General features: G+C 35.8%; 2 protein-coding genes, 1 long non-coding RNA gene and 1 pseudogene across 5 annotated transcripts; 2 read left to right on the forward strand and 2 right to left on the reverse strand.

The window, feature by feature from the left end:
• Positions 1 to 860: 860 nt before the first annotated feature.
• LOC140804855 (uncharacterized) lies at positions 861 to 3,357 on the reverse strand. Its single transcript, XR_012112217.1, has 3 exons — positions 2,381 to 3,357; positions 2,175 to 2,299; positions 861 to 2,054 (listed from the first exon to the last, which is right to left on the reverse strand). It is a non-coding gene; the product is annotated as an uncharacterized lncRNA (long non-coding RNA).
• A 933-nt stretch (positions 3,358 to 4,290) lies between these two features.
• On the reverse strand, positions 4,291 to 7,479 carry LOC140806335 (anthranilate phosphoribosyltransferase, chloroplastic-like). Its single transcript, XM_073162933.1, has 10 exons — positions 7,215 to 7,479; positions 6,985 to 7,128; positions 6,708 to 6,869; positions 6,484 to 6,567; positions 5,602 to 5,790; positions 5,326 to 5,416; positions 5,163 to 5,222; positions 4,915 to 5,033; positions 4,558 to 4,692; positions 4,291 to 4,480 (listed from the first exon to the last, which is right to left on the reverse strand). Exons 1-10 carry the CDS (start codon positions 7,401 to 7,403, stop codon positions 4,448 to 4,450), a joined length of 1,206 nt encoding a protein of 401 aa, XP_073019034.1. The 5' UTR covers positions 7,404 to 7,479; the 3' UTR covers positions 4,291 to 4,447.
• Positions 7,480 to 10,123: 2,644 nt separating this feature from the next.
• LOC140806336 (uncharacterized) lies at positions 10,124 to 15,188 on the forward strand. Of its 3 annotated transcripts, none has more exons than XM_073162935.1 (9): positions 10,124 to 10,291; positions 10,376 to 10,649; positions 11,294 to 11,695; positions 11,816 to 12,746; positions 13,372 to 13,465; positions 13,645 to 13,721; positions 14,247 to 14,359; positions 14,510 to 14,595; positions 14,960 to 15,188. In XM_073162935.1, exons 1-9 carry the CDS (start codon positions 10,218 to 10,220, stop codon positions 15,000 to 15,002), a joined length of 2,094 nt encoding a protein of 697 aa, XP_073019036.1. In that variant the 5' UTR covers positions 10,124 to 10,217; the 3' UTR covers positions 15,003 to 15,188. The 3 variants fall into 3 exon arrangements, with proteins under 3 accessions (XP_073019036.1, XP_073019035.1, XP_073019037.1); XM_073162934.1 differs by having other exon boundaries at positions 14,974 to 15,188; XM_073162936.1 differs by lacking the exon at positions 14,960 to 15,188 and adding an exon at positions 14,774 to 14,825.
• Positions 15,189 to 23,601: 8,413 nt separating this feature from the next.
• Positions 23,602 to 25,296, forward strand: LOC140805663 (CRM-domain containing factor CFM9, mitochondrial-like; annotated as a pseudogene).
• The last annotated feature ends 1,100 nt before the right edge of the window (positions 25,297 to 26,396 follow it).

The following is a 26,396-nucleotide window of genomic DNA, read 5'->3' on the forward strand; positions in this document are numbered from 1 at the left end:
CAACGCACGATTGGACGAGAAGACTTCATTTATATCAATTTGGTCGAAAGTTGACCGAAAATAAAATAAAAAGTGAAACGATAAAAGAAAAAGAGAAGAAAACTAGTAGAGCTGTCAACTTCTTGAGATCCACTTTCCAAATAATAATATTTCTTGAAATACACTCTAAGTTTTTTTATTTTGAATTTTTTTCATGCAAACTAATGAAATCTAGAAGATCGTTGAAAAATAGAACAACAAGTGGAAGAAATATTACAAATATAAAGTAGAATAAATCTTCTAATATAAGTAATAAATGTAGAAAGTATGGTAAAGTTTGAAACTTCTCAAAAGTCAATCATTCATATTATACATCACTAGGCCCCATCATGCTCTATTTTATTTATTTATTTATTTATTTATTTATTCTTTCCTTCACACTCATAAATCACAATATATATATATATATATATATATATATATATATATATATATATATATATAATGAACTTCTATCCTAATCAGACTTATAATTATTAAATAAATTTAAAAGTCATGAAGCTGGACTCATGATTAATGAATATCTTTTAAAAATAGAAATGCTGATTAAATTAACTAGAAGAGTGGTATTAATATTTTAATATAAGCTTATTTTTTCGAGAGGATATAAGTTTTCTATAATTGAGTTTCAAATATAAAATATCGTCTCAAACTTGAGATTTTGGTTGAGATTTGTGTGTCAAATTAGCTATTATCTGCGATATTTTAATATAAGTTAGTGTTTTATAAGTATCAGAAATAAAAAAAAAATTAATATTTATTTAATTTTCTTATATTTCTCTAGTTGGTGAGGATTGAAAGTTATGAGATCAGAATGAGTGGCTTCTATCAGTTGATCGAGAGCATACACGGGATTAAAATTGATGGAGTAGTATATTCTCGATCTACCAATGTATAAATAGAGCAAAATCCTAACAAAAATGTTCGACCTTTGCCCACGTGATACAACCCAAACGGGTTTAAGATTCATATAATTAAGAAGCCCACAAAGATGAATTCAAGATTCTTAAACGAAGGAAGGCCTGGATGGAGCAGGCAAAATCAAATCCTTTTTGGTAAGAAACTCGACCACTCTCGCCATTGTTGGACGTAAATCATGCGATTCTTGATTACACAACAAAGAAATCTCAACAATTCTTTGGACGGCACTCGAATCTTCAATGCCAAGCATTGGATCTGTTACACTTGCCACCTTATCCATTTGATAATGCTTCCATGCTTTCATGATTATTGTCCAAGTACCCTTGTAAATAAACAACATCATATGTTAAAGAAGTGTTTTTCATGCTATTGGGATGATTATCACCACGGTGACAAGCGTGTCTAGACTGTCATCATGCTGATAATTGTTGTTCCGTTCGCCAGTACTTACTATTTCGAGTACAAGAACTCCGTTGCTATACACGTCTACTTTATCAGTTAATCGCCCTTCGAAGAGGTATTGGGGCTGCAAAGACAGATGTAACAAGTCAATTCAAAAGAGAAGTAAGTTAAGGGGAAAAAAAGGCTTACAATGTGCCTGCGATGGCAGGGAGTCCTATTTGATCTGTTGAATCGAATCTTCCTAGACCGAAATCCGCGATTTTGGCATTAGCTTCACGTCTAACAAGATATTACTCGCTTTATATCTCTGTGGATGATTTGGGCATGGCAATCTTCGTGCATATATTGAAGACCTTCTCAGTTCCTGTGGATATTTCTTCCATTTGCATCACAGGCAAGGTCAGATTATTCAATATAAAGAAAAACAATCTTATTTTTTGCAAAGGAGATATTGAGTAAACATCAAATAATTTTTTGCAAAGGTACCCTAATACCTTAGAGAAACAGAGGAATTTAAGTTAATAAAACCTTTTGCCTATTTGCAAGTGCGAAGGGTAATGCAGAAAAATATACACCCCAAATCCTCCTTGGCCAATCTTGTGGGAGTCATTGAAGTTTTTCTATAGCTTTTTCTAATGTTGAATTCTTGAATTGCAAGATTATGTTGATGGCATCTGATACCACCTGCATGTCTTTAGAGCACGGGATTCTTTGAGAATTTTACAGGCTAAATTTGTTTGACATTGTTATAGCTTAAAAATAACGAAGAGATATATTGCCAGCAAAAAAATCAAACATAAAATGCAGCATACCATTTTGTTGTTTCCCGTGTAGTGTGTATCGCTTCTTATAGACAGTTGTAGACAAAAGTATCCTAGGAGAATTGCTGTGAGGCATATCCCAACCGAGCCGATAATTGCTGAAAGAAAGAAAACAGCTGCGTATAAAATTTGATGCATTAGTGCCTTTGATGTCATAAATGGAAACCGAAGCAATATCTCAACTGAGCATAACTGACCTTTACTTGAGGACGATTCTGGCTCATTGACAAACTCAGAATCCGCGTAAATAGCAACCGACGTGCAGAACTCGTGCTTCAATCTAGGGCAACCATTTTTAGATTCCTGTGCTAGGACTTGTGAGGCATCCACTGCGTGAACTTTGACTCACAGTTGTCCAGCAATTTGCCATTCCGTATGCCGATATTTAGTCATGTGATGTTTTTTGCACTTGTGCATAACCTCGGTTTTCCGGTGCCTTCTGCACTAACTTATCCATCATTCTTGTCACAAGATTCTTGAAAGTCCGAACACTGCTGTCCTTGGCATCGCTACAACTCGTCTTTAGGGATGATATGCAAGGAAAATTGGAAATTAATCATAATCAGATCATGAAAGAAGAGGAAAACAACAAAACTAGGCCATTTGAACTATTTGACATCATCCATGCAGAAACATGACAGAATATGGTAACGTTCAGCTTCACAATTCCTTCGAAAAAGCGACGACAATAAAGGGTAATCTTGAAATCACCTCAGAACCATATTGTTTTGATAACGATTCATGAAAAAAACTATAGTTTTCAACCCTTATGAAGCATAGAAGCAACCATCATAGGAAATACGGGGGCAGTTATGAGGAAGGCAGTCCGGAATCTGCTTATTGATGGACGTAAAGCAATTTTCGCATTCTTCTCTCGACAAATCCTCCATGCATTGAGCCAAAACAAACACGCGATCAGGGTGTAAAAGCCCGCTTGTCACCTGGAAAATTTGATTTCCATGATTCCATCTGGCATTGATGCAATGGCCTCGGTATAGTTCTCGTTGAATTGCGAAACGTTTTTTGCTCTGTTTTCCCCTCATTGATCGAAATCGAGGATCTAACATTGTTGCATGCTTCAAATAATAGACAATCGACTAAATAAAGATGATCGACATTTTAAAGATCTCTGTCTCATTTCATTATTTTTTGGTAATAAAAAAACTTCCACTACTTCTGCTTTATTTATCTCTTTTATTTATATAAGTTTGTTATAAAGCAAGTCCATATTTTATAAAAATAAAAAATTAAATTAATAATAAAAATACTTTTTTATTCTTTATACAATGTGATTCAATTCATAAAATAACATTTTGTTCGAAAAAATATAAAAACCTGATAAAAATTAAATAATGATTTATCAATTTAAATACAAAATTGAACAACAATACAAATTAAAAAAGAAAAGAAAGAGATCCTTGCAGGGTATTTCACACAACACATTTTTCCCCCTTTTACAAAATTTTCGTTTTAGATCTTCATTCATTTAGAACAATACGCGCAAAACAATTTTGATAACTTAGTTACAAAATAATAATAATAATAATAATAATAATAATATAACAAAAAAGGAAATGAAGCATTTGACTTCATAAATAAAAATAAATGAAACCAGTAAAAATGTTGTCAAACTCGTTACACTAATCATGATTTATTAATATGTAATCATAATTAATCGGTAAACAATATATACTTATAATATCTGATAGACGACAACACTACGCAGTATCTAAATACAACTGAACTCACTCGCAAGAAGCTCTAGTACTTTCAAATTATTTTAAATTTTTCATTTTAAAATAATTAATCTAAATTATTGCCAAGATATAATGAGCAAAACTCTTTACGAATATTGTAATTACAACGCTCAAAGCTTCACCCTCGAAATACTTATACATGGATCTCAAAAAAATTGGCATTGCATACACTTTATGGTTTTGACTTTTAAGGATATCAATATTGAAACAAGATATATTTGGAAAATAAAAAACCCATCAAGAAAATCAAGATATCATTGTAATATAGATTTAATGTTTTTTGTAACCACATTTAATGTTTTTTATACCAATTAAAAATATATAAAAGGAATATGTAAAGGTACGATATGTGAAAAAAGAACAAACTATTTATTTTACAATTATATCTCATTAGAAACTTCTCGTACCATTGCATATTTTCATTTTTGCGAAGTCTACGACAAACATAATCCCGACTTTAAACTCTCCTCTCTTTACTCCACATTTCGAATTCAAGCTCATCAGTAGTCAGGCGGCAACTATTTTAGGCCTTTTCACCTTCTGCGGAATTTTACATTTTTATATGGATTAAGGAAGTGAGGACCACTAGGTATTATTTTTTAAGTAACTAAACTTACATTTGAGACGTTGATCCAGCAATCAAGAACCTCCAGAGCTTTCCCGGATTGATGAACTTCGCGGGCTCGATATATCCCTTCAGCCAAGGTGCAGACGATCCCGCTCAGAAATAATGCTGCTGCTGCATTTAACACCTGATTCAATGTATACCACACTGTAGTGTTAAGAGTATTTAGATGGATTTCTCGTGCTGTGCTGTTGTGTTCAGACGTAGTCGGTTCATATAAAGGTAACTGATGGTTTGACGGCTTTGAATAGAAAGTGTTGGGACAAATGCAACCCACTCTTCGAAAAAGAAGGAAAACATCAAGAATTTGTCTACTAATTACTGCAAACAAAGCGTTTAAGAAACTTACAAGTGCATCGGCAATAGCTCCTTTCTCACCAGCGAGCACACGCCTTAGCACATCAGCATTATATTTTGGTCCTCCCCCTTTCAAATCTTCTAATGTGCAGCGAGGAATGCCAAAATTTACTGCATATACAAAATGGACTTGCGACTGAATATTCTCCAGAGAAAGACTCCCGAATTCACACCAAAAAGGAGCTCATCATGTGGTGAGTATAAGATATGCTGATGACATTAAACAGATTGAGTTCTTACATGGATCAAAAGAAAACTGCTCGATTTTTTTGGGTGAAATATCAAGCACCACCCCAGGACCTGTTCCAAGTAGCCAAATTTAATCAAGCAAAGCCAGAATTGAAGAAAGGGTTTGTGATGGACACAACCAGAGTTCCTTGATCTAAACAAGATAGGATCTTACCGAGTGGACTCATTTCATCCAATCCCTCGGAATGAACAACCAATGCTCTTTTCATGCCATATCGTTGTAATGCTTTAGCCATCTTACTGACCTATCAGAACACCATGAATCACGGTGATGACATTTAAAGGAAATATTTTTGACATATCACAACAAGAAATAATTAGGTGCTATGGACTTTTTTTTCTAAATCCTATCAAGAGGGAAATGATGGACAAGTAGGTATCAAAAACTGTTATTCATGGTGTAGAACTCCATTTTCCAGATAATACATACCATGCCTTCTTTATAAACTCCGATGACAGAGTAGGATACATGTGCTGGATTTAACATAGGACCTAGGATATTAAATATTGTTTTCACTCCAAGTTTTCTCCTCACAGGAGCAAAAGTCTTCATTGCTGGATGATAATTTGGAGACATCATAAATCCGATTCCAACTTCTTCCACGCATGTCTTCACGCCCTGAATTGACACGTAGCAAAGATGATATCACATCCGATTATCCAAGTCCGCCAAAACACGTACAATGCACTTAAAAGAAACATGCATCTCTACATTCTACTATGCTCCACCTATTTGTCACATAGAAGTAGTAAACGTAGTGAATAAAATGTATATGGTTTAAAAAATTAAGTAGGCACAGTCTTACTTTGTCATAATAAAGACATAGATACTATAAGATCGTTTCCTTAAATATCGTATGATCTTTCCAAAAAAAAAAGAAGAAGAAATAACTGAGTAACAACAAAAGTATGAAATTTTATACGGCAATAAATGGAGGGTGGTGGGGGGAGGGGACCAAATACTTGAGTTCTTCTGCCAACAATTTAATGGGCATAATGTTCCTGCTGTCAAATAAAAGGCAAATCAATAATCTTTTGCAGATGGGTTAATTAGATGCCGGCGATATCATACAAGATCCAAGAGTCCAATTTTAATTCGTCCATACCACAGGGTCTGGATTTCGAATATCTAAATCAGCTTTTGACCATTGGATCTAGCATTAGTTATGCTATCAAGAACTAAAACGCGTGCGGATGACAAATTCTACACACATCAGTGGCGACACCTAATATTGACCAAACCTAACGCACTGAACATTTTGTGATGCTAATTGCCACCATTACAGCATCAAGGACTTTAAGACATTCTAACCTCTGGCTCCACATCAATGGCGACTCCTAGTGCTTCCAAAACATCTGCACTTCCACAAGCCGATGAACTTGATCTATTCCCTTGCTGTCACAAAGAAAATGCTTCAATATAGAAACTTTTGATGACAAATTTTTAGGTGATGCAATAGGTGAAAAATGAAAGCAGATTGTAGATTCAAGAACCTTCCCATTTATATCAGTATATAATCTATCAGCCAGGCTCACCTTAGCAACCTTGACACCACAAGCAGCAGCAAGAATCGCAGCACCGGTCGAGATATTCACGGTGTTAGCTCCATCGCCGCCCGTGCCCACTATATCCACCGCATTTTCCAACCCTTCAACCTTTTTACAGCATTTTATCATAGCCCTAGCCAAACCCACTATCTAAATTCAAAGTTCGACAGAAAACTTCAAATTATCAACTCAAAAATCTCGAATGGTAAGAGAAACAAACGTCTATAGCGCGAAGAAAAGAACAGTGAAAATAAAATTGCCTTACTTCTTCAAAGTTCTCTCCTTTGGCTCTGAGAAGAACAAGAAAAGCGCTGATCAAAGATTCACTCCCATCTCTCAGCAAGAAATCCAGTGAGCCCTCTGCTTCTTCTTCAGTCAAGTCTCGTTTATCCAGCAGGCACTCAAATAACTGATAGGACAAAAGAAACCAACAAAAAACTGGCTAAGAAAACAAACGAATCGTAAAAGCTCAAAGTTAAAGAGGAAAAAAAATACCTCTTTGGGGGAAGAAATGGGTAGCTGAATTCTGGGGCAGCATTCCGTGCGAAGAGATTGTCTCCGCAGAATTCCATTACGGTCGTTTGGATTGAAATCAGAACCGTGTATCATGCATAAGTCAGCGCCGTTCTTGAATATGAGATGAGAAGGGGAAGATAGAAGAGCACTGCTTCCTAAAGCAGCCATTACTCCAGTTTTCTTGCTTTGTTCATGGGAAATGGAAGCGTCATTCAAATTTCTGAATCCCCAACTTGTTTTCACCTTAAAAACAAAAACAAAAAAATGGAGTCTCTCCTCGTTGCTAGACACGTGACCTCTCTTATTTGAGTAGGTATTTGTGAAACACTGTGCGAAATTAATATTTTTAGCAGATTGTATATCCTAGGGATCTAGGGTTAACGTCTTATCAACCGCTCGTAATTAATAATTTCATGGCCAAAATCATTTCATTAGTCCCAATTTTTTGTTGATATTGGGGACCTTTTTCCCCAAATAAAGTTGATTTACGATGGGAAAACAAATTCAATAAACATTGATCGGTGGGGTTGTTGATCATAAACGTATAAAAATTTAATATATTGTGTGTATAAGAAGTTAGTATTGTGCTCTGATTGTCAACACGAGCACATAACATGCAGCAGAAATTAATTATTTAACACACGAGTACAACTTGAATAAATAGAGATCATATTTAAATTATGCACAAGTTCAAATACTTGTGCAATGTCTCGTGTTCAAAATTCACTGGAAAAATATGTGATCGTTTACACCAAAATAATACTAGCGATAATAACAAAATCAAATTTCTTAACACTCCAAAGAAGTAAAATGCATCAAAATAAGAACTAGATGCATAAACCGTAGTTGCTTAAAAACAATAAAAGAACACTCTTCGATTAACAATCTGCGTCAGTATTGTTCTCCACGTGTCTGTAACACCAATTAGCAACACGGCATAGACATGAGTCGATCACTCTAATTCTTCGACACGAATATTGTCTCCAACTCTGAACGTAGTGTAGTTCAAAGAAAAACTCTAGCATCTATGTAAAAGTCCCTCTCCGAAGGTCATCAGTTCTTCTCTCAACATTCCATATATATAGATTTCATATTTTGACCTAATTATATTTCGATAAAAACAAAATCTTACAAACATGGAGACAATAATTTATTAGTAATAAAACTCTGTTAAAAACTAAGATATTATATCTTATAGATAAATACCAAATCATGTAGGATAAATATTAAGATTCAAGTCAAATTAGTCTAGACATGCAAAACTCTTATTTTTCAATTTAAATAAAGGTCAAAGATTAATTAATAATGAAATATTCTTTTCAAATAATTATGATATTTAAAAAGTTAAATATAACATAAGCTTTAATAAGATGAACTTTTTATAATTATGAAATATAAAAAATCTATAGTACTTTATAATATGCAATAAAAATATAAACAAATAATAATTTAATAAGTAAAACACAATCATTTTTTTAAATAGTTAATTGAAGAATAAAATTATGTATATTATCACCAAATATGCAAGGGGTGATTTTGAAATTTTTAAAAAAAAAACTTTATGAAAAGTTAGTTATTAGGACATTTTTGATATCCTGCACACTTACCGTGCACATCTATGTGATCACCGATAAGGTGACACTCATCCATTGGATGCACAATTTTTCTATATTTCATTACATCCAATGGGTGAGTGACACCTCATCGATGCTCACATAGGTGTGCACGATAAATGTGCAAGATATCAAAACTGGTTATTAGGATATCAATCTTAATTATTAGTATAAATAAAATACCAATTAAATTATCTTCTATGTAAAAATTGAATATAACCAAACAAAAGCTCAAATATAAACTTTGATGGTGAAAACAATTAAGCATACTCTTAATCCATTTTAATGCTAAAAAAATAAACTTTAAATAAAAATTAAATTTACATGTATGTATTACATGCTAAAAATCCATGGCCAATATTATATAATAAATCCTCCGATTATAATATTAGATTATATTATGAGCAAAATTCATCATAAATATGTATTTATTGAAGTCGTTGAGACTTGAGAGACCACCGCAATAAATACATTTCTTTGTAGAAACTTAAATTCAGTAAAAATATCCAAAACACCACAAATAATCAACAAATCTCAACCACTGCAATAAATACATTTATTAGTAAAAACTTAACACAAAAACTCACGAATTCACGAGTCAATTTTGTGAGACATATATTCTATTTGAATCACATCTAAAAAAGTAATATTTTTTATGTCAAAAGTATTGATTTTTACGTTAAATATGAGCATGATTGGCTCGTTTTACGAATAAAAATCCGCGAGACCGTCTCACAAGATACCCACTCAAAACTTAAATATAGTGACAATATCCAAATAATTGACAAATTTATAATGTAAATCAGACTATATTTATTTGATATGACAAGAGACATGTACATGTACGTGTATAATTATTTTTGGTAAAATATTAATTTTAGTTATGTAAATTTTAGAGTATTTTTGGTAAAATATTAATTTTAGTTATGTAAATTTTAGAGTTTGATGTTTTTGTCATGTATTTTTCGTTTTTTATTTATTATAATCATGTAACTATATTTGATACATAAATTTTAGTCATTATTATCTAAATTATATAATTAAATAATTAAAATCAATATTAAAATTTTATAATGGTGTGACTTGGTGAGGAGGAAAAAATCAGAAAACTAAATATTTGAGCCTCTGTTAAAGCCCAAAATTGGGAGGCAGGACAACTATTTGAGCCTCTGTTAAAGCCCACAATTGGGAGTCCGGAGCTGCATAATAATAAGGGAAGCCCAATGACAAACTGGACAAGCTAGCAACTCCGTTTTGTAATCAAGATGAAGTACAGGGGGTGGAGTGAAATAAACCAAACGTACTCAAACCCCCAAAGGAAGTCGATACTCTCCGGAGCTTCACAGTTTCCCAAGAAGTGGAGAAGAAAATGTTCGCTGCAACTGCGAGAAATCTTCAAAAGCATTCCCTCAAAGCCATCTCTTCTTTGATCTTCAATCAGAGGTTAACTTTTTCGTTTTTCGTATATTGTGTTTTCTCGTAGAATATTGGATGTTTGTTGCCATTAAAAAGTCTCTTATCATTCAGGATTTTGGGAAGCAATGGTTGTACGAAGTTTTTGCCTTGTTCTCTAAATGGGAGTTCTGGGTTTTCGCGTGTGGATGACGATTTTAGTTTTTTAGTGAAAAGGCTTAATCTTGTTGATGGAGCTCGCGGGTATTCGGTGAAGAGTATGAGGAGTAAAGTAGAGAAGCGAATGCAGAGGGAATCAGGTAAAACCATGAGGGAGGTTCGAAGGGCAAAAAAGTTGAGAAAAAAGTTGATGACGGATGAGGAACGCCTGATTTATAATCTAAGAAGAGTATGTTGCTGAAATTGTTCTTAGATTTGAATTTGTTGAATGCTGTGGTTTTTTTTAATCTCCTTCTCATTAGAATCGTAGCTGCTCCGAATTGGCTGTCTCAATGTTTTGGTCTATTGTGTGTGTTTTTGTATCGAGCTTTCTGTCACAGTCAGCTACTTGAACTCGTGAGTGATATGCTATGCCACCACTATTTTTCAGCCGTATTGGTTCGCACCCCTCTCCCCAAATCTGCCCCCTGTTTATGGGATTTTAGCTGGGCAAGAAATGCTTGTGCCTTTGGTCTTTGATAACTCAAAATCCTTAACCGAGTTGTGTCAGATGTTTTTGCTTCCCAGTTTCATGGAATTTTAGTTGCATCAAGTTTCCATAGTGCTACATCATGGTTTGGAAATTTAGTTGTCAGTAATCGTTGGATGTGAATGTCATCATAACTATTTGGTTTGGCATGTCTTGCATCAAAATAGCTGTTTTTTGTGTTTGAGTCACGAGGAAAATTTAAAAATCGCATTTCTGCTTGACGGTATTTCTATGCATGTTCTATGGCAATTTAAAACCATTTTTTATGTGGCGTCTCTTCATTATGTTCTTATATTTTCATGTCCTTGATATTTGCAATTGTGCTTCCTGTTGAACAAGTACAGGCAAAGAAAAAGGTTGCTTTACTCCTTCAGAAGCTGAAAAAGTACGAGTTACCAGAGCTTCCACCTCCACGCCACGATCCTGAGCTGTTTACTCCTGAACATTTACAGGCATATAAGAAGATTGGCTTCAGAAACAGAAATTATGTTCCAGTTGGTGTTCGTGGAGTCTTTGGAGGAGTTGTTCAAAATATGCACCTTCATTGGAAATTCCACGAGACAGTGCAAGTTTGTTGCGATAATTTTCCCAAGGAAAGGATCAAGGAGATGGCAACTATGTTGGCAAGATTGAGCGGTGGCATCGTGGTCAACATACATAACGTGAAAACTATTATCATGTTCCGAGGCCGAAATTATCGTCAGCCAAAGAATTTAATACCTATCAATACTCTCACCAAAAGGAAGGTGTATATAAAACGTTGTCTTCTTTAGTTCCTTTTTCTCTTCTGCAATTTACACTGAAAAACTTGTAAAATATGTAGAGAATTTGATATTTAACCAATTATCCTCGACTTTGTTATACAGGCGCTGTTTAAGGCAAGATTTGAACAAGCACTTGAATCACAAAAGCTTAACATAAAGAAAACGGAACAGGACCTCCGTAGAAAGGGGGTGAATCCCGACGATCCGGTTGCCATGGCCAGCATACAAAGAGTGGCATCCACATTTTTCAATGCAATTGACAAGAGAGAAGGAAGTCCCTACATTTTCCGAGAGGACAAATCAACACAGATCGAAACTGACAAGCTTCAGCAGCCACAGGATCCTGAGGATGACAGTGATCAGGAGGAGCTTGACCGATTCATTGCTGAGATAGAAGATGCAGCTGACAAAGAATGGGCTGCAGAGGAAGCAGCAGAGAAAGAAGAACTTGATCGTGTTAGATATTGGAACATAGATGATTTTAGTAAATTCAGAAGAGATGACATGATCAGAGGTGAACATTCAGAGGATGAAAACAGGGTAAGGACGAGAAATTGGAATCAGACTCGTAGGAGGACCTCGGTAGATAGTGAAAGTGAAGATGACAACGATTCCAAGCTTGATCATGAATGGGATTCCAATGATGATGTGAATCGTGATGATGGTGGTGAGGACTCTGAGGAGGATCTTGATAAACTCCCCTGGAGTAAATTGGAAAGACAGAAGGATAATAAGATTGGTAAAGCCAACTCAAAGGGATTCGAGGGAAATAAAATTGGATCTAGGGGCAGGACCAACGACACATCTATGTCAGAAGATATGCTAAGTGACCTCGATGATGCTATGTGGGGGTCAGACGAGGGGGAAGAACAAAACCTGACAAATTCTAGAGCATCAATTAACAATTACCAAAGCAGTAGTGATGACGAGAACTACGATCAGTTCAAGATAGAAGATAAAAGAAATTCTAAGAGGGGCTTAAATAGAAATAGCGGCGAGTTGGCAGAAGACCATTCTAAGGCGAAACACTTGTGTAAATATTAATTTTGTTTCCTAATTTGGAGCCATTCTGGTTATTCCACTTAATCTTGATTATTACAACTATGAACTATATGTTCACTGTTATCCTGATTTAGGAAAATCTTCAACCTTTTTTCAGTTTGAAATTGTGTGCCGTGTTAGCTTGGTGGCTTCGTAAATTGAAGAATGACATTTTGACAGGATGAGTTAATTTGCTGCTATGGCTATATATCAAATCTATTGGAAGAAAGATCAAATTGACTTAATAGCTGGCTTTGTAAATTATTTATTGAACATTATTTAGAATGGTATATGCTGTTTGGTAGATTTAGATTGTTTTAAATAAGCTTGGATTGATCCCAATCACAAAGTCCGGGATGGCCGGAAGTTTTTATTTATATTTACACAAATGTTGAGTAAAAATGTATTTAGCTCCGCTCCCTACATTAGGAAAAACATTTAGACTTGCAAATTGGCTCGATTAACATGAATTCTTGGCTCTGACATGGATCTTTCATGCATATTTTCGAGCTAGGGAATTATGAATAAAGTATGAGCATGCATTGGTTTAAATCTATATGTAACCTTCTCACAGACAAGTTCAGAGAAAATGATATGGTTTTTGTTTATCCATACAGCACCTGAAGTGGTTGAAAAGTCAGGTGACAATTCACTATCGAGGCTCAAAATGTTATATACTCCAGCCAAAGAGTTGTCAGAGAATGAAGTGACGTATGCCCGAGTTTTATTCAATTAGGATGTTTATTCTTTTTTGGACTTTTATTTTCATTTTCCAAATTCTCCTAACATTGTCGCCACTTACAGCAGTGTTGCTATCTTGTTTGGAAATCATAGTTTGCGCAACACATTTTTTTTGCTATTTCTCATCTTGTTTATTCATTTGTAAGCAGCATTTCCACCCAATTATTAGGACAACTGGATGCGCTAATACCTTCTGGGACTTCAGGGCAACATCGCAGAAAGATAGGTTTGTACTTAGTTTTAGAAGGCATTCAAAAATAGGTCTACTTATGGCTTTATGACGACGACAAATTTAGTGGATCACTACCAAGCTGTCGAGTGATTTTAGTTTTTTGGAATTTTGATCAGTTGGTTATCTTCATACTAGATATGTTTAAGTTAGTAATCCTCAAAATATTGCAACTATTTTTCATGCTATTTCTATTATAATCTCACTGAGTTTAAAATTTGCCTCCTTCCCTGTTCTATAACAATATATGCATGAAAATAAGAGATTTTGAAAGGCTTAGTCCTTTTCCAGAGTGAGTGATACTATTGAAACAAATTAGATGAGATGCAGATGCATATCCATTATGTAGTCGAATTTATGTCGGTTTTAAATTGTTCAGTGCTAAAAATGAAGTTGAGCTTTTATTAGATGAAATTTACTTATAACTACTTGCTCATGTTTCATTTAAGATTCATATTTTTGTGTGTTTGTATCGACTTTATCTTCGGATTGGAAATATAACTCAGGGCATTTCATCCATAGGAGATGGTACTGAGCCGAAAAAGAAGAGGATGAAGGCCGATTCAGATGTCTCCAGACTTTCACCTTCAATGCGAAATCACCTAGATAACCTTGCAAATTTGAAGGGTGAACAGGTCAGCATTAAGCCTGAATTCTTCATCCAGTTACTGCTGATCATCCTGTTGATTTTCGCTTTTAATTCAAATTTGGTTATTCTCGCTTGAGGTACCTACCTTTGTGATATTTAGTAATGGATTATAATTAGAAATCTTCAAACAATTCAGGTGGCAGCAAGGGTCCCTCAAGAGGATGCAGGAAAGGATGAAAGGTTCGTGGTTAAAGTTATTCATTTTGACAAGGAAACCAGAGAGTGAGTGATGTTTTTATTTAGAAGGTGAAAATGCATATTTGCTATTTTCGAAACAAATATTGATGAAAAACCTTACGACTAAATTTGTTTTTATTTTTATTTATATTTATATAAAAAGAAAAATCTGGTGTAATTTGGTATTATTCAAGCTTTGCGTGTAATAACTGTGTTGACACAGAATTGAAGTGTTGGATGAAGAACCAGGTGATGAATAACTGGTATAATTTGGTATTATTCATACTTTGCAGTGTACATATCCACGTATATTATCGAAGCTTCATAAAGCTCCAGTCTTAGTTTGAGAACCACATCTTTAAGCTCTTTGTTGAATTGAATAGCTATTTCATTTTGGTTCTTGACACAGCCATGTTCATCAAGGTACCCCGGCATCGGATCTTGGACTTTAACTGTGGCTACTGGCTGACAGCCAATCGGACCAGTGTTGTGTATCCAAAATGTCATTGCCCCTTTCTCATACAGATTGTACAGGAATGAGAAAACAAAGAAAATAAGCAGGAAAAACATAGTCATTCTGTAAATTGGAATTGACTGGCTTAATTCTTGATCCTGATCACTTACGTGTCAGGACCATAGGAGTAAAATAAGGGTCCCCAAATCCTGCAATTTTGCTGAGAACAATTCTTGAAAATTCATCACAAAATTCGACTGGCACTACAATTTTTTCTTACAGCATGTCTATAATAGATATGGCTAAAAATACAGACTTCCATAGAAAATTGAGGCACGTAGAACTCCAGGATCATTTTATAAAAATTCTAGTATATGATAGAAAAATTTAGCTGAATTATCTTATAACTAAAGATAATATTGCGTATCCACGCCCAAAATCTGTTTCGTTAGAAAGTGATTCTCAAATAAGCCATGAAAATAAAGGAGGGCGTCAAAAAATCAATAATTTGTCTTAAACCAATAGAATATTAAAATTCAAGAACCTTCATCGCTATAACATCAATACTTGTCTTATTCTTCAAAAAAATAAATAAATATAAAAGCAATTCACATAGTTTGCAGAAAAATGAACATAAATGATAAAAGTAAACAAATAACAGAAATTATACATATAATCGTTACCCGGGATAAGCAAATGATATCGGATTGTTTTCTTTTTCGTTATGAAATATATGTAGAAGGAAGCATAAGAAAAAAAAATAATATAGAATATGAGAAAAGAGATAATGATAGAGAATAGGAGGGAATGTGCCTAAAAAAGGTACGTAGAGGAGGGAAAATCAATATTTTAGATTAAAGTAAATGAGTAATTAGGTTAGAATAATTATGTTTGAGCATGTAAGGGTAATTTTGACCAAATTCATATAAAAATTTTAAATGAAGGTTAGTTTACAAATTAAAATTGTTAGAAGGTCAAAAATCTAAAAAATTATTGTATGAAGGTTATATTTCAAATTATCCCAAAACGGAACCAAATCACTTTTTTGTTCCACCGTTGGAACGGGCTGGGCTTTGTATGGGTAGGTTTAGACAATAAATGGGCTTCAATACCTTTTGAAACAGAGCCCATTTCATCTCAGCTCCAATTCTTCTTTTGTATATTTTTGTATACACGTATTGCGCGTATATGTTCGAATAAATGATAAGTTTTTTAGAAGCAAAAAAATTAAAAAATAAAAAAAGAAGAAAAAATGGGGCTAAATTAAATATTTTGTAATTCCTCACTAGATTTTTTTATCCACGAGTGTATTTGGTAGGCAGGCAAACACATATTGGTTCGGCAATTTTGGTTTGGGTCATTCAATTCATTTTTGGAATTCAATTATAGTATATTAATTTGTCATTCGATTGGGTATTTATTTGCCAAATTCATTGAAATCTTCTTGTATCTTTTATATAGAATAGTTGTCCAAAATCTAAACATCTTCTTATTTATTTTTAATTTTAAAATTATTTCTAAAATAATTGTCTCAACTGAACAAATACACACTTGTTTTCAAAATAATTTTGTAGAAAGTAATTATCCAAACAAAATCTAATACATTATTATTTTACAACACGTGTCAGCTTTACTTTTAAAAAATTATTTGTATTACTGATTTTACTCTCTCTCTCTCAGCGCTCTCGGTCAATTAAAAAAATAGGATTAATACATAAAAGATTTAAAAAAGAAAGACTCTGACTTTTTCCATACAAGATACATCCGTGCTTAAATATTTGTAATGCATTAAAAATATGCATAAACTAACCGATCCATTCAACTGATTGGCAGGAGAAAAGTCGACTATGAGTGGTTTACCATTAAGATTCAATCTCTGCATTTAAATCTTTCTTAATAGCATGTGGGCAGAGTGTGGCATTTGTCTTCATGTGTCGTGGCTTTAATGTGTTTATGTACATATTCAGTGCTAGGTGGATGCGTCAAAGGATTTTGTTATCTCGCTTGAATAGCTATCAAGATGAAGCCAAAACTCGCTCAGGCACATAGGAGGCCTAGAAATCTCCAGGAAGGGGGCCCAAACTGCATCCTTGTGGCCGGGGGTGTGTTGCTGAGTACATTATCAATCCGTCTGGGGTTCAAACTTAAGCAGTTTCTTGATACGAAACAAACAGTGACTAGGAGCCAAAGGTACCGTATGTTATCTTATCTTTTTCAGGATAATATGAGTTTACTTTGTGACAGTTGCTTTTAATGCAGGAAATAGAAAAACTATGGATGGGAAGAAGTCAGCAAACTTCCCCATGCACTCAGATGCCTTTTGTTTTCGTCAAGATGAAGAAGATGGTTGTTACAATTATAGTCCTAATCACATATTATCCATATCATTTTACTTAGTAATCAAACTTCGCATTGCCCTCCCTTGTTAATATAGTATATCGTTTTTTATAAATAAAAAAAATTTGTTGGTTCTTTTTATGTGTGATCATAAAAAGAACAATATTTGAGACAACAATTGAAGAGAAGAGATGATATGATACTTGAAATGCAGGATCAAATTGCATAACTTCAGAACTCCCATAACGTGCAGCTTTCACATTGTTCCCATCTTCAATCTTTGCTGGATGCTACGAACAGGGATTTGTTTGATTCAGATAGGGAAATCCAGCGATTAAGAAAGGCAATTGCAGATCATTGCGTTGGACACATCACCTCTGGTGAGAAGTCACCAACTGTTCCCACTTGGCCAGCTGAGTGGAAGAATGGTCATACAAATGGATTCCAGGAAGTTGAAAAAAAAATCGGATTTGCTAGAGAAAACCAGAAGGGATGGAGAAAGGATTGAACTTTTGAAGGGGGAAGTTAGTGAGTTGAAGGAAAAGACTACTTGTTGCAAAGCTACAAGGAGCAGAAATCTGAGTTCTCGATGAAGATCAAAGAGTTGCAGCAGAGATTAGATTATCAGCTTCCAAATATTTTGTAGGCATGTTCAATTTCTTGTGCATTCTTGTGTGGCTTCTTCACCAGTTGTGGGGACCCGGGTTCTAAATCAGATCTAATCTGGGATTAAGTGAATCTGTGAGAAAAAGCGGGTCAAAATTTTGCTTTTTAACATTAAATCAAATGTCAATGAAACAAAACATGATTTTATATTAATCCAACAAAATAAGGTACAAACAAACTGTTTAATACAAACATCCACTAGTGTTCGAATCTCAAGTACAAGTCTATTACAAGTCTAAAAGGAAGCCACTAGAAGTCTTCTTCTACACCCGGCATCACCACATTATGAACTCTCTCTTCATCGACGTGACCCTGTACCTACCCCACCTGTTGCCAAGCACACATACAGACAAGACAACAGCCGGATAACTCCGGTGAGAACGAATCCCAGTAAAAAAATGTATGCATGCAATGTAATAAATCATATACAAATGCATAACATATATCAATGTACATGAAATAAATCTAAGACATGTAAAGGAATACAAATCTGTATTCAACATCTAGTTCTTGACTCGATTCTTTTCTAATCTAGGGATCCCGGTGTGAATAAGACGTCACTGATATGTTACCTACCCTACCAATCGGGGTAACGGGCGTCTTATTCCTAGACTCCGATCAAATCTGTATCGAGTGGCTACACGTGGAGGTGATCTGCTCCTACGCGTCGATACACCGAACGTCTAGTTTGACAAGTCTGTCAATGATTCCTATCTCAAAGGCTTGAATATAAATCTATAAACAAAGCACAATAGAAATCAAATATCAACAATATTCTAGTATGTGATTTAGGGAAACTCGTATCAAATCTGAATCGAGTTGTGCAATCCCGTGATCACATGAATTATACCTTTCTTTGTCGAACAATCTGTCGAAGTCTCGAGTTCACAATAGCCAATACAAATCTGCAATGGCATAATAAATGTGCATTCTATCAACATGTATTTCAAAGGAATACAATGTACAAATCTGAAATTAGTTTCAATACAATTCGACGGCATTACTACATGCTTTCTCGATACCAATTAACTCCATAATAACCGATATACTAACCACGATTCATAACATCAATAATAACAATCCTAATCTCCAACAATGTGCATATGCTCTATCGATTATATGCTGGAATTTCACCAGATTTACATACAGTGTCTGAAAATCAATCCGGTAACGAGTATAGCAAGCTCAACATGTCAAGAACACATATTCTCACTCAAATCTGAATTTCCCCAACATGAATATTCTGAAGCATGCTGAAATATAACAAAACTTACATCCTTTGATAGCTCTTGAAGAGAGGAACAAGAATATCTACTTAGATTTAAGTTTGGATGTGTAAATCTTACCCAACCACAATTATAAGCTTGGAAAACTTGAAGAACAATGGCACATGCTCTCGGTTCTGCTGATGGAGATCTGAAAATGAAGATTCAGCAGCTTCATCTATATATATACCTGCCATGTGTCAACATAAAAATCGAAGGTGACATTCTCGCATGCAGCACCGCGGGTGCGCTCAAGCTTCGGTCCACTTTTAATTTTCTGAAACTCGTCGACCGTGGGTGCACTGGGTGTTGCACCGCGGGTGCGGTCTGTCTAGCACCGCGGGTGCGGTACCTGTTCTGCCCAAATTTCATACCCTACTGGCCATTTACCGCGGGTGCGGTATATCTTGGAGCGCGGGTGCGGTCACCCTTCGGCACAAACTTCACAATTCTGATTTAAAGGACCGCGGGTGCACTCCCTTCTACACCGCGGGTGCGGTGAAGCTTCGGCCATACATTGAAAAATGCTAACTTTTTCAGCCATCACCTACACACATCTCATTTAGTGCTTCTCATTGTATTTCATGCATTCTCATGTCTTCGACGATTACATTAATAAAGCGACGGTTTGGCAGTCCGTAACCGGAGGTCACGTCGCATTCGTATAGCGCCGGTTTCTCAATAACCGTTACACCTTGCGACGGTTACATACAGACCGTCGCTTAAATAAAACCGTCGCTAATTTAAGCGACAGTTTCACTTCACCGTCGCTATATTAAAGCAACGTTTAGTCAAAAATAAACCGTCGCTTAAATAAAGCAACGTTTAGTCGCTTAAATAAACCGTCGCTATGTACCGTCGCTATGTAAAGCAACGTTTAGTCAAAAATCGTCGCTATATTTAACGACGTTTATTTACAAAACCGTCGCTTTATTAACCGACGGTCTTTCAAAAAACCGTAGCTTAATGAAGCGACGATTTTTAATCTATCTAGTAAAAAACAACCCAGACATGATTTACAAAATTAATAATCTATTACGCTAAATTAAAATTCATAAATAAAATACTACGCTAAAATTCATAAATAAACTATTATGCAAAAATTAAATATTAAATTTTCTGAAATATAAAACGCTTTAAAAACCTGAGTGCGCAAAGATATGCAGATCCACGTAACACTGGAAGATCACACCGACGAGCAAATCTACGAAATTAATACGAAAATGTTAGTACAAAATAAAAAAACCGAAAATGCGAAAAAATTGATAGAGTTTCGTTACTATCAGATAAGAAAGATTATAGCGACGGTTGTTGCTAAAACTGTCGCCATTAGCGACGGTTTTATTAAACTGTCGCTAATAGCGACTGTTTTTGACAAACTGTCTCCGATCTAGATCGACGACGGTTTTCTCGTAACCGTCTCTATGTGCGACATTAATTAAAATCTGTCGCTATTAGCGATGGTTTGTCCTATAGCCGTCGCTTATCCAACCGTTTTTATGTGAACAATAATTTATTATTTTAGGCTACATTTAGGGCAACCGGTACAACTTCGACCCGACCCCCATCAAGTTCGGATCCGAACAAGACATGTTTTTAGTTCCCGCCAAACGCGTATATAACCTCACTAAACCCCTCACTAAACCGTCGAATAAAATAGTTTCAGAAAAGATGGGATTTCTTCATGGTCTGAAGCTGCTCTGGCTTCGCCGGCACGCATCCCCACTTTAGACGCAAAAGTCGAAGTACTGGGAGGTGTCAGTGGGTGTGGTCATAGCTGTGGATTCCGCCTTCTCACTCCACGCGGCCGTGAAGAAGTTGATGAATGAGGATGAGGAAAAGGAAAAACAAAATCAACGTGATGCAATGGCCAGAGAGTTGTTGGAGTTGACGAGAGAACAACTCACACTGCAACAAATTCAGGTCGACCTCGCCAAAAAGCTTGTCGATGCAAAAGTCGACACAGTGGCAAAGTCAGAGAGATCAGCTGTTGATGACGGATGAGGAACACATTATTTATAATCTAAGAAGAGCATGTTGCTGAAATTGTTCTTAGATTTGAATTTTGTTGAATGCTGTGGTATTTTTTAATCTCCTTGTCATTAGAATCTTAGCTGCTCCGAATTGGCTTTCTCAATGTTTTGGTCTGTTGTGTGTTTTTTTTGTATTGAGCTTTCTGTCACAGTCAGCTACTTTCAGTCGTATTGGTTCGCACCCCTCTCCCCAAATTTGCTCCCCCTCCTCCTGGTCATGGGATTTTAGCTGGTCAAGAAATATGCTTGTGCCTTTGGTCTTTGACAACTCAAAATCCTTAACCGAGTTGTATCGATGGTTTTGCTTCCTAGTTTCATGGAATTTTAGTTGCCGCAACTTTCCATAGTGCTACATCATGGTTTGGAAATTTAGTTACCAGTAATCGTTGGATGTGAATATCATCATAACTCTTTGGTTTGGCATGCCTTGCATCAAAATAGCTGTTTTTGTGTTTGAGTCACGAGGTAAATTTAAAAATCGCATTTCTGCTTGACGGTAAAACCATGAGGGAGATTCGAAGGGCGAAAAAGTTGATGACGGATGAGGAACGCATGATTTATAATCTAAGAAGAGCATGTTGCTGAAATTGTTCTTAGATTTGAATTTTGTTGAATGCTGTGGTATTTTTTAATCTCCTTGTCATTAGAATCTTAGCTGCTCCGAATTGGCTTTCTCAATGTTTTGGTCTGTTGTGTGTTTTTTTTGTATTGAGCTTTCTGTCACAGTCAGCTAATTTCAGTCGTATTGGTTCGCACCCCTCTCCCCAAATTTGCTCCCCCTCCTCTTGGTCATGGGATTTTAGCTGGTCAAGAAATATGCTTGTGCCTTTGGTCTTTGACAACTCAAAATCCTTAACTGAGTTGTGTCGATGGTTTTGCTACCCAGTTTCATGGAATTTTAGTTGCCGCTACTTTCCATAGTGCTACATCATGGTTTGTAAATTTAGTTACCAGTAATCGTTGGATGTGAATGTCATCATAACTCTTTGGTTTGGCATGCCTTGCATCAAAATAGCTGTTTTTGTGTTTGAGTCACGAGGTAAATATAAAAATCACATTTCTGCTTGACGGTAAAACCATGAGGGAGATTCGAAGGGCGAAAAAGTTGATGACGGATGAGGAACGCATGATTTATAATCTAAGAAGAGCATGTTGCTGAAATTGTTCTTAGATTTGAATTTTGTTGAATGCTGTGGTATTTTTTAATCTCCTTGTCATTAGAATCTTAGCTGCTCCGAATTGGCTTTCTCAATGTTTTGGTCTGTTGTGTGTTTTTTTTGTATTGAGCTTTCTGTCACAGTCAGCTACTTTCAGTTGTATTGGTTCGCACCCCTCTCCCCAAATTTGCTTCCCCTCCTCCTGGTCATGGGATTTTAGCTGGTCAAGAAATATGCTTGTGCCTTTGGTCTTTGACAACTCAAAATCCTTAACCGAGTTGTGTCGATGGTTTTGCTTCCCAGTTTCATGGAATTTTAGTTGCCGCAACTTTCCATAGTGCTACATCATGGTTTGGAAATTTAGTTACCAGTAATCGTTGGATGTGAATGTCATCATAACTCTTTGGTTTGGCATGCCTTGCATCAAAATAGCTGTTTTTGTGTTTGAGTCACGAGGTAAATTTAAAAATCGCATTTCTGCTTGACGGTAAAACCATGAGGGAGGTTCGAAGGGCGAAAAAGTTGATGACGGATGAGGAACGCATGATTTCTAATCTAAGAAGAGCATGTTGCTGAAATTGTTCTTAGATTTGAATTTTGTTGAATGCTGTGGTATTTTTTAATCTCCTTGTCATTAGAATCTTAGCTGCTCCGAATTGGCTTTCTCAATGTTTTGGTCAGTTGTGTGTTTTTTTTGTATTGAGCATTCTGTCACAGTCAGCTACTTTCAGTCGTATTGGTTCGCATCCCTCTCCCCAAATTTGCTCCCCCTCCTCCTGGTCATGGGATTTTAGCTGGTCAAGAAATATGCTTGTGCCTTTGGTCTTTGACAACTCAAAATCCTTAACCGAGTTGTGTCGATGGTTTTGCTTCCCAGTTTCATGGAATTTTAGTTTCCGCAACTTTCCATAGTGCTACATCATGGTTTGGAAATTTAGTTACCAGTAATCGTTGGATGTGAATGTCATCATAACTCTTTGGTTTGGCATGCCTTGCATCAAAATAGCTGTTTTTGTGTTTGAGTCACGAGGTAAATATAAAAATCACATTTCTGCTTGACGGTATTTCTATGCATGTTCTATGACAATTTAAAACAATTTTTTTTATGTGGCGTCTCTTCATTATGTTCTTATATTTTCATGTCCTTAATATTTGCAATTGTGTTTCCTGTTGAACAAGTACAGGCAAAGAAAAAGGTTTCTTTACTCCTTCAGAAGCTGAAAAAGTAGGAGTTACCAGAGCTTCCGCCTCCACGCCACGACCCTGAGCTGTTTACTCCTGAACATTTACGGGCATATAAGAAGATCGGCTTCAGAAACAGAAATTATGTTCCAGTTGGTGTTCGTGGAGTCTTTGGAGGAGTTGTTCAAAATATGCACCTTCATTGGAAATTCCACGAGACAGTGAAAGTTTGTTGCGATAATTTTCCCAAGGAAAAGATTAAGGAGATGGCAACTATGTTGGCAAGATTGAGCGGTGGCATCGTGGTCAACTTACATAACGTGAAAACTATTATCATGTTCCGAGGCCGAAATTATCGTCAGCCAAAGAATTTAATACCTATCAATACTCTCACCAAAAAGAAGGTGTATATAAAACGTTGTCTTCTTTAGTTCCTTTTTCTCTTCTGCAATTTACACTGAAAAACTTGTAAAATATGTAGAGAATTTGATATTTAACCAATTATCCTCGACTTTGTTATACAGGCGCTGTTTAAAGCAAGATTTGAACAAGCACTTGAATCACAAAAGCTTAACATAAAGAAAACAGAACAGGACCTCCGTAGAAAGGGGGTGAATCCCAACGATCCGGTTGCCATGGCCAGTATACAAAGAGTGGCATCCACATTTTTCAATGCAATTGACAAGAGCAAAGGAAGTCTCTACATTTTCCGAGAGGGCAAATCAACATAGATCGAAACTGACAAGCTTCAGCAGCCACAGGATCCTGAGGATGACAGTGTTCAGGAGGAGCTTGACCGATTCATTGCTGAGATAGAAGATGCAGCTGGCAAAGAATGGGCTGCAGAGGAAGCAGCATAGAAAAAAGAACTTGATCGTGTTAGATATTGGAACAGAGATGATTTTATTAAATTCAGAAGAGTTGACAGGATCAGAGGTGAAGATTCAGAGGATGAAAACAGGGTAAGGACAAGAAATTGGAATCAGACTCGTAGGAGGACCTCGGTAGATAGTGAAAGTGAAGATGACAACGATTCCAAGCTTGATCATGAATGGGATTCCAATGATGATGTGAATCGTGATGATGATGGCGAGGACTCTGAGGAGGATCTTGATAAACTCCCCTGGAGTAAATTGGAAAGACAGAAGGATGATAAGATTGGTAAAGCCAACTCAAAGGGATTCGAGAGAAATAAAATTGGATCTAGGGGCAGGACCAACGACACATCTATGTCAGAAGATATGCTAAGTGACCTCGATGATGCTATGTGGGGGTCAGACGAGGGGGAAGAACAAAACCTGACAAATTCTAGAGCATCAATTAACAATTACCAAAGCAGTAGTGATGACGATAACTACGATCAGTTCAAGATAGAAGAAAAAAGAAATTCTAAGAGGGGTTTAAATAGAAATAGTGGTGAGTTGGCAGAAGACCATTCTACGGCCAAACACTTGTCAAGTGATTAAGAGACTGGAAAATGGGAATCAGATGGCACATCAGGAGAGGAATCTTGTGATGGCTGGAAATACGTTTGTAAGGAAAAGGAAAAAACAGTGGGAAGATAAACGTTTTCGAAGAGGATGAAATTTGGAACCGAGAATGACTAGACAGAGGTCTGTGCACGGTGGCTAAAGAATTTGTTTGAATGATGCTATTGAGCTTTTCAATCGACGGTTGATTCCAATTCTTGAGGATGCTGAAAGAGAATTACTGTGTAATCTAGTAAAATACGTTAGCAGATTCTTATTCTTGAAGGACAAGGTGTTCCATATTTTGTTACAAGTTACATAATCAAGAGAAAAATTTTGTCGTAATATCCTTCCTGGCTGAAGAATGCAGCCATGTGGTAATGGTAGTTACCAGTTAGGCCGTTACTGCTGCCAGAATGTAGAGAACATGAGTGAATGTATGCTAATGTATGCACATTTTCTTTATCAATGACATTACTGCATTGAATATGATTAAATATATCAAAATTATATATAAATAGGCGAGTGGTATTTCATTGGAGGACACGTAAGTTGACACAGTAAGTAGAAAACATAACAAAATTGATATATACACACACACACACACACACACACACACACACACACACATACATACATACATACTTGGATCATGAATTGGATTTGTCATCGACTAACACTGTAGCATCTAATCAACTTAGTTACACCTCGTGTCATGGGACTTTCTTTGGATCTCATCTCTAACATCAGAATTTAACGAATATTAGTGTCCATACAAATATTATACTAAGGGGGCGTTTGATAGGCTGGATTAAATAGGTTTACATTGTTTTGTCCTTCCCTATCCTCTGCTTGGTTCAGTTTTAGTTAACACCTCCCAATCCCATGTCCAGAGGACTAAAGTATAGTAGGGTAGATAAAATAAACCCTTGCCCCACCCCAATATTATTAGTCCTTCCTTTTGTCTAACGTGTAGTTTCTTAAAGTACCCTTTCATCCCCCCACAAGTCGAACAATGAAGTCTCCCACCAACTCAGTGAAATCGGACGAAGGAGAACAGAGTGTGTCGGTGATATTTTGTTTCCCCATTGACATCTTCGTTTAACAGGTTATTGTGATGTTTACCTTTCTTTCTTTCAGACTTGAATTTCCACCAACTATTTTCGATTTTAAAATTGTTTGACGTCAAATATTGGGTTTTACTTCGCGAAATGTTGCCCGAATCTGAGGATAATCTCGATGTGTCTGTAAATGAGCTTTGTTTATTTTTAGCTTGTTCCCGG

The sequence above is a fragment of the Primulina eburnea genome, chromosome 11 (genome assembly GCF_022965805.1).
Source record: "Primulina eburnea isolate SZY01 chromosome 11, ASM2296580v1, whole genome shotgun sequence".
Taxonomy (NCBI): Eukaryota; Viridiplantae; Streptophyta; class Magnoliopsida; order Lamiales; family Gesneriaceae; genus Primulina; species Primulina eburnea.